The 16384-nt window shown below is 40.2% G+C and overlaps 1 protein-coding gene across 8 annotated transcripts in view; it reads right to left on the bottom strand.

Moving 5' to 3' along the window:
- FMNL2 (formin like 2) overlaps positions 1-16384 on the bottom strand; it is a 259334-nt gene that overhangs the window by 48105 nt on the left and 194845 nt on the right. For all 8 annotated transcript variants that reach the window (XM_084643238.1, XM_084643243.1, XM_084643237.1 and 5 more), the window contains exon 9: positions 15772-15865. In XM_084643238.1, coding sequence (XP_084499364.1) covers positions 15772-15865 — 94 coding nt within the window. The remainder of the gene's footprint in view (positions 1-15771; positions 15866-16384) is intronic.

Genomic DNA, 16384 nt, shown 5'->3' with positions numbered 1-16384 from the left:
TTGATATGATGTTCCTGTTCTTGCTACGTTTGTATCTGGGCAAGCTCTGGAAAGAGTACCTGAGCAGAGAGTTAGAGATAAAGAGATATTGTCAGGTGATACTTTCAACAAATTAGTGTTGCTAGATGTTTTTATGGACAGCATGTGAGAGATTAAATGAAAATCTGTTCTTCTAGAAGCAGGGTCTCCTCCTACTCAGACAATATCCAATTACACAGAGAAGCATCTAACTTTATTGAAGAATGTGCTCATCTCTCAACTTAGCAGCAAGAAGATACAGCATGATACACATGAATATCCAGCTGGTGAATCTTATCTGGCTGGTGAATCTTGCCCATATGCTCAGGGTTCAGCTGATCGCCATATTTGGGGTTGGGAAGGAATTTTCCTCCAGGGCAGACTGGAAGAGGCCCTGGAGGTTTTTCACCTTCCTCTGTAGCATGGGGCATGGGTCACTTGCTGGAGGATCTCTGCTCCTTGAAGTCTTTAAACCATGATTTGAGGACTTCAATAGCTCAGACATAGGTGAGAGGTTTATTGCAGGAGCGGGTGGGTGAGATTCTGTGGCCTGCATTGTGCAGGAGGTCAGACTAGATGATCATAATGGTCCCTTCTGACCTTAATATCTATGAATAATGTGATAAGGGTACTCAGTATTTCAACGTTTGGGGTCATAGTTTGGTGTAAAGTGCATATTATGAAAGACAGCTGCTGGAACACTATCTCTTCAACATCTGGGGTATTTTTGTTTGTAAGGCTGAAAAGGTTTGCCCTGCCCAGATACAAAGACTGACTCCCAGCAATATATTTATTTATTTATGGAGCTGTATGCCATGAAATGTACATGATTGTAAGTATTTCTGGGGGACTGAGCTCTGTGTCTGAGCAGGACAAGAACAGATATAGATATTACAAAAATATACATTTAAAGGAAAGATAATAACAGATATAGATATTATAAACATATAAACACTGCTACTGCCACTGCTACTAGGAAGTGACCTTTGATTTCTCAAAAATCCACAGAGAATATATCTGAAATCTCTCAAAGTATTTTGAGCTTGAAGCTATAAATGCTGAGCACAGTTGACTAAAGCCAGAAGATGAATTTTTCTGAAGACTAACCTTGGAAAATATAAACCTTAGCAAAGGTTTTGCAGTTACAGAAATTTTCTAGCAGTACAGATGTTTAAATGACTAGCAAATCATGTGCTTCTCCAAGGTTATTTTAAACTGCTTCCTCTTCCCCTTTCCTTAAGACTTAAGCTTTCAAGTTCTATAACAGTCACTGACTTTACACAAGCAGAAGAAGCAGCACAATGAATATGTATATTTCACAGCATACACTGTATGACCTGGTGCTACCAATTTTGGATATGGTAATGATAAATCTGCTGATGTACAAGCAACACAAAAAATTAAAGAGACACTTTTCTAAATGTTCATTTCTTTCCGTGTCCTGACTCCACAAGGAGTCTTTCTTTTTCTTCTTCTTACAATAGTCTACTGTGGTCAGGAGATCCTGCTGTAGGAAAATACCCTTTTAAAGAAATACTCCGTTTTGACTCATTGGGCTGACATTCTTGCAGTTTGTTGGAGAACAAAAGATCCACTTTCTTTCAAGTTACTGGTTAAGTAAACAGTTACTAAAAACTTACTAGGTTCAAATACCTTTTACCTTTTTATGGAGAGGACTAAGCTGCTCACAAATTACTGCTGTACTTCAAAAGGAACAAATCTATTTCCATTTTCTAACACTTACGGACATTATTGATAATACTAAGTTATTGTAACAACCAACAGGAATAATTCAGACACATTGTTTATAAATGTGTATATATATGTAGCTCATGATTTAATTATAGAAACTTGAATCTAAATAAAGCATTGCGAGAGTTTGAGGCTAAACAATATTCTCTCACTCCCCTGAAGTGAAAACTAGTGAAATCTAACCAATGAGGGTTCAAGTGCCATTCCACTGCTTTTTGAGTTCACTACATAAAACATTCAAATGACTCTTGGCATTATTAGCACAACACTAGCAGCCATTACCAGACTATGATCAGTGGGGTTTCAAGTCTTTTTACTTGTGAGACATTTAAATCAGAATGATACACATATAAATCCATTAAACTGATGATAAAAACGACCAGGAATTACATATGTCATCTGATGACTCTTTATCGTTTCACTCTTTTACTAGTTTTACTAGAACACAGAGGGGGCCTGATTCTTCCCTCAGTGACTCAATTCCTCTTTGATTCTTCAGTGGAGTTACTCCTGATTTACACCTGTGCACGTGACAGAAAAGTCAGCCCCACTGTTGAAATAACCAGAAAACCATGTGCTTCCCAAAAGTTATTTTCTGTTTCTTTCTTCAAACATATCTGACCTTCCTACATCACCTTTCAGATTATCTTAATCCCAGTTCTTATTTCACATTATTTCCTCTATCCTCACCGTTTCCAGAAACAAACCTAGCTGGCTGCTTGAAGGGCCTAGTTGAACAAAGCACATAAATATATGTTTACTTTTAAGCACTTGTTTAAGTCCATCCCATCCAGAAAAGCACTTAAGCTCAGCAAATTTAATGTGATTTAAGCACATGCTATATGCTTAACATGTTTAAGCATATGTTAATAAAATACGTAAGGAAAGAGTGTTGTCTACTGGTCAGAGCAGGAGACTGGGAGCTTGAACTACTGGACTCTATTTCTTACATGTTTTTTGGTATGTTTTTTTAACATAGTTAAAGCATATCTGAGGGTGTAACACCCTGCTTAGATCCTAGTAATGATGCCAGAATTGTTTAAAATATTCCTCACCATTATTTTTGTGAGACCCCCTTCATCTTTGCTACCTCAAACACATTTTTATGGCATCCTGCCTACATCAAAGGAAAGCCCTGAAGATTATTAGATGAGGATGAACGCAGCAGCTGAGCTGATGCAACAAATGACTACTGATAGAGGAATGGCATAGGAATGAGAGGCATTAATGTAGAAAACTCTATAAAAATATACAATGCTGCCCAGGCCTTAATCTGTCAAGTGCTTCTTAAATATTAAGCCCATTTGCAAACTGACTTTATATATCAGAGAAACATATGAAGCATGAACCTTTAAGAAGTCATGACAACATATTTTCTGACAGTGTTAGGGGTGCTTCAACTTGACAGAAAAGGGCTGCAGAGGCTCAGGCACTGATTTTTACTCAGGGGAGGATTAAACATGCCATTTATAGCACAGGAAATCTCTAAGTAAAACTTTCTTGTCTTACCGCCAACCAAAGAAAAGCCCAAAATTGTACACTGTGCACTGCTGTCAGAAATAGACAGGTACGTTAGCAAGTCTGTACAAGGATCAGGTGCACAACCACCACGTGAAAGAGGTGACTACTAACACTTAGCGCCAGAGAGAGAAATTCTAATGATCTGAGTTTTGATCCTCCTTGCTAGAGTTCAGGAACTTGTGAGTTATAATCCCAGTTTTTTCCCCACTTCTTTGGTGGAAAAGTCATTTAACCAGTCTGCTCAGCTGCCCTAGCTGTAAAATGGGGGTGCATAAGGATGCTGTGACAATTAATCAGTTGAGGCTAGATCCTGGTCCTACTGATGCCCAAGGGCTTTGGATCAGGGCCTTGCATGTAAGTAAAACAGTGCTACGTACACTTTGAGATATTATTAATTATTATTATTATAAATAATTGAACAAAGAAATTTAGCTCCACTCACAGCTCACACCAGTGAGCAAACCTAATTCAAAGCCTCAAGAGCTGATAAGACGTATCAAGATTTTGAGGACTGGTTTGAGCTATTCTGACCTTTAGAACCCTGGTACGTTCCAGTCTGCTAGGCAAATGGTTGTTTCCAAGGGAGAAATGATATGAGAAGTTCTGAGTTCTAGAAAAGTTCTCATGCAGGACTGGCTTAAAACTCTGCATTACAGGTCCAGCTCTAATCTATACCCATATCTGTATATGCAATATGTCTGTAGTTTACAAAGATTTTAAAATGTTACAATCTGATGGGAGAGTTGTGCTTTATAATAATTTTAATTCTTTGGCAACTTTAGACACGTGCAGACTTTATAATCATATCACAGCTGTGTACATACAATGTATGCTACAGGTATGTACAATGCATACATATAGCTACACACAGAATACCTCAGGAAAGTAATTAATCTTTGCTATATTGCAATAAATGCAAATCTCAACACAATCTTAAGTATGGCACCTATAAAAATGTCAAATTTATAACCTTGGGGGGAATCCTTCAGACTCCATGTAGTCAGGGCCAAATTCTCTGACTCACTCTACTCCTCTGGTACATACAAAGGGAGCAGAAAGCAGCTGGGTCTTGCCTGCTGAGAATTTCCCTACCCTAGGGAAGTCCCCAGTGGGTGTAAAGCGGAGAATCTGGCCCCCCAGTGTTTTGTTTTTTCTATACTGGTCTGATTTTGACTCAAATACACGTATTGTCAAAAATATGTTATAAGACATAAAAATGGCCACACTGTCCTGTGCACACACTGGTAATGTTGCAGAGAATGAACAAACCCTCATCTGAGGGCTAGGCTGATGCCGTCACTGAGGCCGGTGCATGAAGGCGATTCATCACGAGCAGGTGCCCACCCATGTTCATGTCCAACTCATTGGAAGAGATTCATGGGAAATTGCTGTATGCAGTAAAAAGGTACAACTATCTGAAACATTACATGAGAGAGAAAAGGTGGGTGAGATCATATCTTTTATTGGACCAACGTCTGTCCAAGCTTGCTTCTTTCACCATCCAATAAAAGATATTACCTCATCCACCTTGTCTTTCAAATATAACATTACACATGCTAATAGGGGTAGAAAAAGCTCTGCTCATATGCTGCCTTTCTGAGAGAAAAGTTGAGCAAAGCAGAGATGTTCTGGCACCCACCCTGCAAATGAGAGGACATACAGCTAGAAAAGAGTAGAACTTGGGTTTATAGAGCACCTTTCATACCCAAGGGATTCACTCTGCAAAGGTTAGATACTGATACTGCAGTGATTGTGCAGCCAAACACAAGTCATTATAACTTCAGAAATAGCTTATGCCCAGCCCTAGACCTTGGAATTGGTTTCTTTTGAAAGAGGGAATTCTGGCCAAGACAACTATGTTATCCCACACTCCTTCCGTGGGAAAAATATAGTAGCACAATGTCTCTAATTTCCACTAGGACAGCCACTAGGGACTTGGGTTTAATAGCCCATACAAAGGACAGCACTGCCAACAATGCACAAAACCCCGTTTTGTACTGTCAGCATTGGGTACAAGCTTAAAAATCTTCCTAGAAGTGAGAATGCTCCCACATGAGCCATACCCTCAGCAGTACCTCACTCATATCTGCTTAAGAAAAAATCAGTTCAACAAGTTTTTCTGCTGGGCTTGTATTCTTCCTGTGTCTATTCTGCTGATTTAAGAACACCCTGTGATAATGGAATGCTCCACTGTGGGCAAGATAGCCTCTGCACCCCCAGTAAAAAGTCTCCAACATTCTTGGATCCTTATAACACAAAACTCTTAGTAAAAAAATACATGCATGATAATGTAGTTACAATGCACTGTAGAAACATGAACTAACTGAGCGGATGACAATGGGCTGGTAAATGTCTGACTTCTCCATCCCCAAGCAACATGGAACCTGCTCTTGCTCACACTGAAGTCAATGAGAATTTTGCTTTGAGCATAAATGGGTCCAGCAAGAGGCTCCTTGTGATGACGATGTTCTATTGCCCATACTTTAACATGAACATTCTTCTAAAATACACTGATAGCAGTAGATTCATTGATAACAACAGGTCAAATCCCAACAAGTGCTGCACACCTAGGAACTTAGTTCCCGACTTAGTTCAATGGGAGTAGGATCAGACACCTGATGAGCATGGGCAGCTCCCACTGAAGTGAATGGGGGTTACCAGTGCTCAGCACTTATCAGGTTGGACTCAATGGTAGGCCTGAGAAAGAACACAGGGAAAGATGAAACCCATGCACTGAACCATGTGGGTCCAATTGGACCCTACCTATCCTACCGACACAATTCAACTATATACACTTCTATAATATTCAGATTTCAATTGACTGCTCCTTTAGGTCACAATTATGCAAAGAGCTGAGAACCCCCAAATCCCACTGACCACTAAATGCTTTGGCTGCCTGTTACTGCGATAGCATAGCAGCAGTGCTTTTGAGAGCAGAGATGGGTGAACCTCAACCTTTTTAGCAGCAATGTTCAAATTGGCTAATGGCAAAGTTTGGATGCTTTTTAGATGTTTCAATCCAATCTTCTTGAGTCTTCCAAACTGGGCAAGGAACCTCATGAGAACAGGATTTCATGAGAGATTTCAAGTGCCTCCAGCTGGGCTAAAGTACTGCAAGAACACCCTCTCTTTCCGGTATTCTAGTACTTCCACTTCCGGGAAGAACCAGGAAGGTCAGAAGTGTACCAAAAAAAGGGTATCTAAACTTTCAAAACTCAACGTTCCGTTTAGGCTTCGTTTCAATTCTGGGTGAAGGCATAGGTTGGCTCTTATGTCCCATCTGCCTGTGAAAGGGAAACTTGCTCAGAGTCAATTCTTGGTGTATCAGCTAGATTTCAGTGTTAGAGAGAACCATAAACAATCAAAAAGAAAAGATCTACAATCCTCTGCAATGCAGAAAGGGAGTACAAATACTTTTTATGTGGTATGTAATAAAGAGACTTGACAGAAGCTGAAGAAAAAAACTGGAAATACTCAGTGGGATTACCCATTAAATATTATAAAACGCATTTCTTAAAACAAAAACAAACAAAAACCAACCACAATATCAGATTCTAAAGGAAGTCCAAAACACAGCTATCCATCAAGGCACATAAACAGCTTCTTGGCTAAACCAATTTTTAGTTTAAACTGATATAATGGAAAATGTGAGAAAAATGAGACTGCTCACCTTTGGAGACCTTTTTGAGTATTGGAATTACTTTGCACAATAGAGCTTGGCTGTAATGAATTCCCTACAAAAAGCCACTCCGCTTACAAATCTATAGGTATCTGAGGTCACAGGCTATTCTACATAGCCACCAAGGATCAAAGTTATTCTTTGGAAACCCACCAGATAAAGAAAGCCAGTGTGCATATACCTAACAGAGAAGTAAAATTTCCCCAGACAGATTTTACTGCCTTGAAAAATAAAGATTTTCAAAAAATTCACGGCTCTAACATGGATTGGAATGTTTACCTTTTTCACCAGCATCCTTCTCCACACTTCCTGGTTCATAACCCAGTTGGCTCAATACCTACTGTTCTGCCAATAGGAAAAGTGGTTTGTTTGTTTCTCAGGCTGTGAAAAACACCCTTACCGCAGTGAAGAAATTTGACTCAAGATTTTTTGCACATTCAACAAGAAAATATGTAACTTTTTACACATTCTTTTGCACGTCTCCAGCAAAACGTCATGGCCTTCTGACTACGATTAAGTACAGCAAAACACTTACAATTTGATCCATCCTCTATCTGGGGACTATATCCAACTCTGGCACACTGATGGGCTTGATGAGCTAAAAGGTCTTCTCCAGTTCCATCTTCTATCATCCCATCAACTTGAAGATGGCATTGCCAGTGAAGGCAGGCTAGGCAGCAATGAATGAAGAGGGAATTTGGATGATGGTAACCAATCTGACGGATAGCTTTGCCAAAGAAATCACCCAGTGTCTGCCATGGGATTGGGTAATAGAAGGATAAATTCCAAGATAGGCAACACCTTGTACAGTAACTCCCCACTTAACGTCCTCTTGCTTAACGTTGTTTCAATCTTATGTCCCTGCTCAATTATAGAACATGCTCCATTTAAAGTTGTGCAATGCTTCGCTATAACATTGTTTGGCTGCCTGCTTTGCCCACAGCTGGAAGCCCCGCTATCAGCTCCCCCCCGCCCCGCCAACAGCACCTTCCACCCGCCGACAGACCCCACGGATCAGTGCCTTCCCCCTCCTGCCTGCGGCAATTGGCTGCCTTGCGGCATTCAGGAGGGAGCAGGGAGGAGCGAGGACTCGGCGTGCAGGCTCCCCCGCCATCTGCTGCCTCCTGAACGCCACAAACCAGCTGATTGCCAGGGGCAGGAGGCAAGGGAGGCAGGGGGGAGGCTGCATGCCGAGTCCTCGCTCCTCCCCCTTCCTCCTGCCCCCTGAACGTCACAAGCCACAGGCAGGAGGGAGGGGGGAGGAGCGAGGACACGGCACGCAGGCTTCCCCTCCCTCCCCTGCCTCCTGCCCGCGGCAATCAGCTGGCTTGCGGTGTTCAGGAGGCAGGGGAGGGAGGGGGAGCCTGCGTGCTGTGTCCTCGCTCCTCCCCCCTCCCTCCTGAATGCTGCAAACCAGCTGATTGCTGCGGGCAGGAGAGGGAGGGGGGAGGAGCGAGAACGCGGCATGCGGAGTAAAGGGGGGAGGAAGAAGAGGCGGGTTAAGGGTGGGGGCTTGGGGGAAGGGGTGGAGTGGGCGGGCCGAGGGTTGAGCCCCCCACCCCTGGTGCTTGCAGAGTAGGGGAAGCTGCCGCTGCTGCTGCGCAACGTGCTTCTCCTAGCCTACAGCACCTTCAGCCTCCTTGCCTGCCTCGTTGTCTGCAGGGCCAGGGGGCTGTGCCTGGGTGGGGTAAGGCGGGGGCACCTCCCAACTATAGTCCTGTACTGCATGGCAAAAAAAAAAAATTCCCTAGAACCTAACCCCCCCATTTACATTCATTCTTATGGGGAAATTGGATTCGCTTTACATTGTTTCTCTTAAAGTTGCATTTTTCAGGAACATAACTACAACGTTAAGTGAGGAGTTATTGTACTCTAAGGCTCTGAAGACTTTGAAGTTTTTGTGGAAACAGAGAGAAAATAAACAAAAGTAAGCGTAGGGGTATCTATCTAGCTACACATTTTACCACCTTGGTCATGATGTTTAAGGACCTGAGTGTCTTAGATCTTCAAAAAGTATTAGAAGGAGCCAAGCCATGAAATCAACACTATAAGACCCTCAAAGGTCTTCAGTTCTAGTCATCATCATTGTTTATCACTCCAAAACCACAACCCAGACTTGCTGTTATCACTTCAGTTCTAGTGCATCCCGCCATCAGCATTCACTGGAACAGAGTCTAATATTCAAGTTTAGAAGCAGTTCATTCATACGCTACATTGTGCAACTAAGTCATAAGAAATCTTACTGTGAAATGCAGCTCTGAATTTCACCTCTGTATCACAGCAATTATTTACTGCTATTAAAACCAGTTCTCAATACTGGAAAATGAGGACTAGCTGCAAGTGGATGAAAGCAGGTATCATGGTAAGAATGAGAATTCCTAACCTAGCCAGCAGTTGAGTACTCCATTCAAACAGCATTTTCCTCCCATATGCTGCAAACAAAACAAGCAGCAGGCTGTAAACAGCAAAAAGAAAAGGAAATAGCTAACAAAATGCCACTGGCTGTTCTATTACACGTGGGACAGTAGCTCTAATTTATTTCACATAAATGTAGTAAAATTTAGTCAAGCAACACATGCAGATAGGAAGTCTTCCTCAGAGAGAGAGCAAGAGAGGGCCCTGAAATACATACTGGAGCTGCTTTCTTTAAGAAAAGGGTAAGTAACCTCTGCTCACTCCAGGATGTAAACCAAAACCGAGGAGCAATTTCCACTGTTAGCACAATTTACTTGTAATCCTTCTACCCCAGGATGTTTTAGAGGCTGGATTAGGGTAGACTACACTCCAAGAGCTGCTGGAACCAAACCCAAGTCCCTCGTAAATAAAACTAGACAGACTCTCAAATACCAAGTTAATAAAGTGCAGCACAATTTCCCTCTGACATACAATGGCCAACCAATATTGGGACAGTTATGAAACTGATTTTATAGTGCAGAGAATGGTGCAAAAGGCCACCTTGTCCAGAAAGAGGCAGGAGATGGACTCTTCAAACCCTATTCAGGCTCTCTTTCATCTTTATCTTAGATTTACTCCTCCTGAAAATGGATTAGATTAATTTAAGAACCTTGACACAGGAATTAATTCTCCTCACCTCTATAATGGAATGAAGGAAATGTGCAAGACCCAGAATTTGGACAAGCTCTTCAAGAAAACCTCCATCCCAGAGGACTGCAACAGAAATGGTACTACCAAATAGCTTCTAGGCTGTGGAATGCAACTCATCAAATGGGTACATGAACTGCAACAGAATAACCGCTAGTTGGTGACACTCAACTACCATCTTCTGGTCCAAATTACTGAGAATGACAATTGTACAAAACGCAGACTATTAAAAGTGGAGACTGATGAGAAGTGTGGAGATACTGATGGTTCCTCACTACACAGAGATTTCTGTGTGGGCTCAGCCTTGCCTATCTTTTCTTTCTGCTTGAATGTACAACCTGCCCCCACAACTTGGAATACCTATGATTAGAGCAATTGATTGAAACATACTCTTCTGCCCTCTAACAAACATATTCAGGACAGGGCTCCCTATTTCTCCATCAATTCTGAACCATATCTTCCTGCTTCGTTTCCATTCCCCTTTGGGTGCATGAGATTCATAGATATTTTTTCCCTTCAGGGATATGCTACATTAAGGTTTGGTACCTCCTCAATATTCTAGTTTGCAACAGTTTGGCTTTAGTATATCCACATGGCTCTGTTTCAGAAATAATCAGTTATGACATTGCTTTAATTATTCTGCAGAAAACAAATAAGCCCTTGAGCTGAGTCAGGCTCTCTGTCTACACTGGAAACTGCCTGGGTTCAAGAACCAATATTGCAAAGGGTTTCAGGTGCAATCACTGGACAAAAATAATTTTTATCAGCCAGGTTTTTAAAAAAAGAAATAGAAAAGAAAAAAAAACATATGCCTCAGTCAGACTGCCTGGCCCTAGCCAGAAAAGCCATATTCTTTAAAACATTTTCAAAATGGATTCTTGAAAACTGTTTCAGACTACCAGCACTGTCCCTGCACAGTCAAAGCCTAAAGGCCAAATTCTGCATGTCAGCATAAACTTGAAAACAAGTTTACTGAAATCGCTGATATTCCTCCTGCCTTGCACTGGTGTGAATGAGAGGAGAATTTAGTCTGAAATGTATTGTTCTCTTTACTGACTTACATAGAATGAGTTTCAGACTTCAGTTCAGGTTTCTTTTGAAGCTAGTTTATGGCATGCAAGTAAAATGGCAGAGGTCTAGCTTGACAAGGTCTAATCTGTCTTCCTTTTTTATACTGTGTCTGATGAAAGAACCACAATGAAACTGTGGCAGAATTACAACATATAGTTAAAGATGCCATAATAATATTATTATGCTCACAGTATTTTAAATTAAAGCTATACTGCTATAAATCTGCCATTAAATATTTTACATGTCAATGACTCAGAGGTCTGTAATATGACTGGCTAAAAAAAAGTCAGAGCATAAAGCCCTGAAATCATTACTGAAAACTAATTCTTGAACCAGAACAAACTGGAAAACAGAACAAGAAATAAATATCAGAATCAGACAAATAGAAAAATAGTTAGAAACAGAATTTATGGACATAAAATCACTCTTTGCACTATAACTCCAATGATAACATTCAGACAGCTCCATTACTACAGAACAACTTGATCAAACAGAATATGACACAAGTAAATAAACAACAAAATACAAACTGGGTTATAAAAGTCTCTCAAAACTAGCTGCAAGAGAAACATAAAACAGCAACAAGAAGTTATATTAAAAAAATTATAGGAGACAGTAAAAGTAACTTTTGACTTATTTGTGACACATAATGACTATAAATACCTATAGAGAAGTGATTACAAAGGTTCACAGGCTGATTTGATAAGTGATATGCATTATGTAGTGACTTGCCAAACTAGTCTGTAATTCCTAACAATTACCTCCTGTCATAAATATAAAGGGAAGGGTAAACCCCTTTAAAATCCCTCCTGGCCAGAGGAAAAATCCTCTCACCTATAAAGGGTTAAGAAGCTAAAGGTAACCTCGCTGGCACCTGACCAAAATGACCAATGAGGAGACAAGATACTTTCAAAAGCTGGGAGGAGGGAGAGAAACAAAGGGTCTGTGTCTGTCGGTATGCTGCTTTTGCCAGGGACAGAACAGGAATGGAGTCTTAGAACTTTTAGTAAGTAATCTAGCTAGGTATGTGTTAGATTATGATTTCTTTAAATGGCTGAGAAAAGAACTGTGCTGAATAGAATAACTATCCCTGTCTGTGTGTCTTTTTTGTAACTTAAGGTTTTGCCTAGAGGGATTATCTATGTTTTGAATCTAATTACCCTGTAAGGTATCTACCATCCTGATTTTACAGAGGTGATTCCTTTACTTCTATTGACAGGTTTCAGAGTAACAGCCGTGTTAGTCTGTATTTGCAAAAAGAAAAGGAGTACTTGTGGCACCTTAGAGACTAACCAATTTATTTGAGCATGAGCTTTCGTGAGCTACAGCATCCGATGAAGTGAGCTGTAGCTCACGAAAGCTCATGCTCAAATAAATTGGTTAGTCTCTAAGGTGCCACAAGTACTCCTTTTCTTTTTACTTCTATTAAAAGTCTTCTTGTAAGAAAACTGAATGCTTTTTCATTGTTCTAAGATCCAAGGGTTTGGGTCTATGGTCACCTATGCAAATTGGTGAGGATTTTTACCAAACCTTCCCCAGGAAGTGGGGTGCAAGGGTTGGGAGGATTTTGGGGGGAAAGATGTGATCAAACTATGTTTCCCAGTAAACCCAGTTAAAGTTTGGTGGTGGCAGTGGAAATTCCAAGGGCAAAGGGTAAAATTAATTTGTACCTTGGGGAAGTTTTAACCTAAGCTGGTAAAAGTAAGCTTAGGAGGTTTTCATGCAGGTCCCCACATCTGTACCCTAGAGTTCAGAGTGGAGGAGGAACCTTGACACCTCCCTTCTACAATACTTCTGTATACAGAATTTTAAACTGGAATAATGATGCTGTATTTAGCACTCAGTCAGCACTTTCTGTATTTAAAGCCCTTCACAAACATTATCCAGTTATTCCTCACAACATTCTCATTATGTTCATTTGTATTATTCATTTCCTTTTACAAAGGTGCAAACTATGTCAGAGATCAGAGTAGCAGCCATGTTAGTCCATATTTGCAAAAAGAAAAGGAGTACTTGTGGCACCTTAGAGACTAACAAATTTATTTGAGCATAAGCTTTCGTGAGCTGCAGCATCCGATGAAGTGAGCTGAAGCTCATGAAAGCTTATGCTCAAATAAATTTGTTAGTCTCTAAGGTGCCACAAGTCCTCCTTTTCTTTGTATGTCAGAGATGTTAAGTAACTTGCCCAAAGCCACAAATGAACAAGTGAAAGAGCTAGATTAAAACTCCAATACCCAGTTCTGTGCCTACACAACAGGACCACGATTCTTTTTCAATCTGTGGATAGAGTGCCTGATTTCAATGTACCATTTTTCCATTGTGTCACTACAATTGACAGGCACAGGGTTATAACCACAGTTATCTACAGGCACAAATAATGTCATTTATATCTCTAATTACCTGACATACAAGTGCAATCATGGAAGCAGACGTGTAAATGACATCAAATACATTCCTATGTAGTTCTAGGTACAAAACCATGCCAAGATTGAGGGTGCAGTAGATGCAAGGTGGAGACCACTTTCAAAATTATGCTCAGAATCTGAAATTACAGCTGTCCAGCAACTATAGGTATGCTAAAGTTGCATAATAATAGGTGTAATTTTACATCCGAATTCTAGTTGGGAGAATTCCCAAAATGCAAAGCAATTTTTTGTGGGGGGAACAACTTCCATCAGTGTGGTTGAAAGCATAATTTTACTATCAGACTATGTGCTAAAGGTAGTAAAGGTAAAACTACTAGTGACTTCAGTGGGAGCACAGTTAGCTTAACACAGAGTGCTTTTGAAAATCCCACCTTAAGTACTACAGCTGATAAGATAGTCATGTATTAATTGAGATGAAATTGCAAGTAAGATTGTTGTGAATCAGACATTTATTTTTGCTGCGGTATGTAAAGGGTCACAGTTAACTGGCCCAACATATACATTTTACTTAGCTAAAGAAACAAAGCGCCAGAAATAAAAATGTTCCTGCTGTTTACATGGTTAGGGAGGAGCGAGGCATTATGAGGTGGAAAATGGATGGCAAGTTTCTGGGAAGCCAGCTAGGGGCTGTATGACAACCTTTCAGAAACAGAGGAGTTCTCTGCATTAGAATTTAGTTCAATGTGTGTTAGCTTCTCACTGCAGAACAACCAAATGACTGAGCTTACACTTGCTTTCTGGGTTGGACAATTGAAAAATATTTATATTTTTTATCTCAACAGCAATGGAGGATTTAATAAAAAACAAAACAAAAGAAACCCCACATTTGTTCACAATCTAGTTGGTATTCATCAAATTCTAACAATTTTAGATCAAACTTGGTGAAGCAACAATTTTCTCTTTAATGATGAACCCAAACGTATATATCTCCAACACCCAGGAAGAAAACCTTGCTTTACTTTAGTCAATGGGAGTTTTGCCATTAACTTCAAGAGGGTCAGGATTCCACCCCGAGGTTTGATTTTGCAATCCCTCCACATGTGAAATTCCACTGATGGCAAAAGTAGTTTTGCACTCAGAACTTTGGGAAATGGCCCTATAAAGTGGAAGAGCAATTTAGAAACAAAAACTGTGTTTGGTTCATCTGAGAACCTATAAAAGGGATCCTAAACTGCATCTCAGGTGGATATCCCCTCCCACCACTTTGGCTAGACTTCTATTTTTAGCATGGTTGCTCGATGAGAGCTAACACGGGTATGTCTCCGCAAGCTGGAAATCACACCTCCAGCTCTAATATAGACAAACTGTTGGTCAAGAGTGCACAGAATTACTGCATGCCAGCTATTTCAGTTCTGCAAATCAACCTGAAAATTTGTGTTTTATATCCCAGCTCATATCATTTTGATTTGAATTTCTATGCTATTTTAAAAATTGAACTTAGCAATAGTGAATCCAATACTATATTTTGTCACATCTAATTAAAATGAATGAAATAGGAGGCCTCAGTCTCCTATCTTGCTATGTCATATTTGATAGCCAATATGTAAGTGGTAAGGACAGCCCAAGGAAAACTGAGTGTAAACAGATGAACGTACAGGAGGTAACATTATGTTAAGAGTTTTTGAGAATTTTTAGCTTTCATTTTGAACAGTCAGATTCTTCTGAAATGACGACAATCCTGATATTGATTTACACTCCCATGGACTTCAAGGGAGTTCCACAAGCAGAAGAATGGAAAGTCTGGTTATATTTAGAGATGGGTTCAAAATTTGAATCTGAATCCATTTCCTTCCTGCAACTCGGGAGACATTCAAATCTGCACCCAAAATCTGCCACATGGGTTCATCTCTACTTGTATCTTAAGAGTCATATAATAAAAACAAACACTTTAAATTTAGGTGTGAAATGTGGGAAACAGAAGCTCTTATGAGACTTATCACTTCATCAAAGCATCACCTGATTCTGTTCTCACTAATTTCAGCCTGAACGACGATTAACACTACTGGAGCTGAATGGAGTAGAACTGGTGTCAGATCAGAATCAGGCCCTAACCCTCTGTTTATGTCACTGATCTCTAAGTAGTTTGTGGAACATCAGCCACTCTCCATACCTCAGGAAATTAAGATAAACCATGAAGCTCCAGCAGACCATAGCAAAACTATATGTATGCACATCAGGCTCTGATGAAGCAGAATAACATACCTCCTTAAAGTTATCGAACGCAGATAAAATAATTTCATGCCCTCCTCTGACAAGACAAACGGCTGCTAACAGTTCTAAGACAAGGGCTTTTGTTCTGTTAAAAAAGAAAGAAAACACAAGAATTAATGACAATAAAGTAATGATTCAGCTTCTACCTCATTTGCAAGATGGATGTGATGACTCAATACAATTATTTGCCCTCAGTATCTTTTTACCCTTTAAGTCGCTTTGAAAGCCTGATTCTGCAAGGTGCTGAGAACCTCCTGCAACATTCTGAGCATCTTCAGATCCAGAGTACTTGGCACTCCATAATTCAGGTGAGTGGTTTTATATATATATACTTAAAGGGGGATCACTTTACAAAATTCATACACATCATGAACAGCTATTATTGGTCAGCTATTTTTACCATAATGTGGCATATTTCCCCTAAAAGTTCAACATTAAAGGAATGTGCTTTTGATTCAAATCTACGGTTTTCCTAGATATAATTGTGAAAAATCCTCCATGACAATTATTTTATTTATACTACAATATAACAAGAGGTGCCTATCGTCACTGAATTATGCGATGTTTTATCATGTTTTTCCCTCCTTAGTGGGAAATTCTGAGC

The sequence above is a fragment of the Lepidochelys olivacea genome (assembly GCF_965140295.1).
Source record: "Lepidochelys olivacea isolate rLepOli2 genome assembly, chromosome: 11".
NCBI lineage: Eukaryota > Metazoa > Chordata > Testudines > Cheloniidae > Lepidochelys > Lepidochelys olivacea.
Note: the sequence above shows the minus strand (reverse complement) of the source record. Positions and strands in the feature narration are given on the sequence as shown.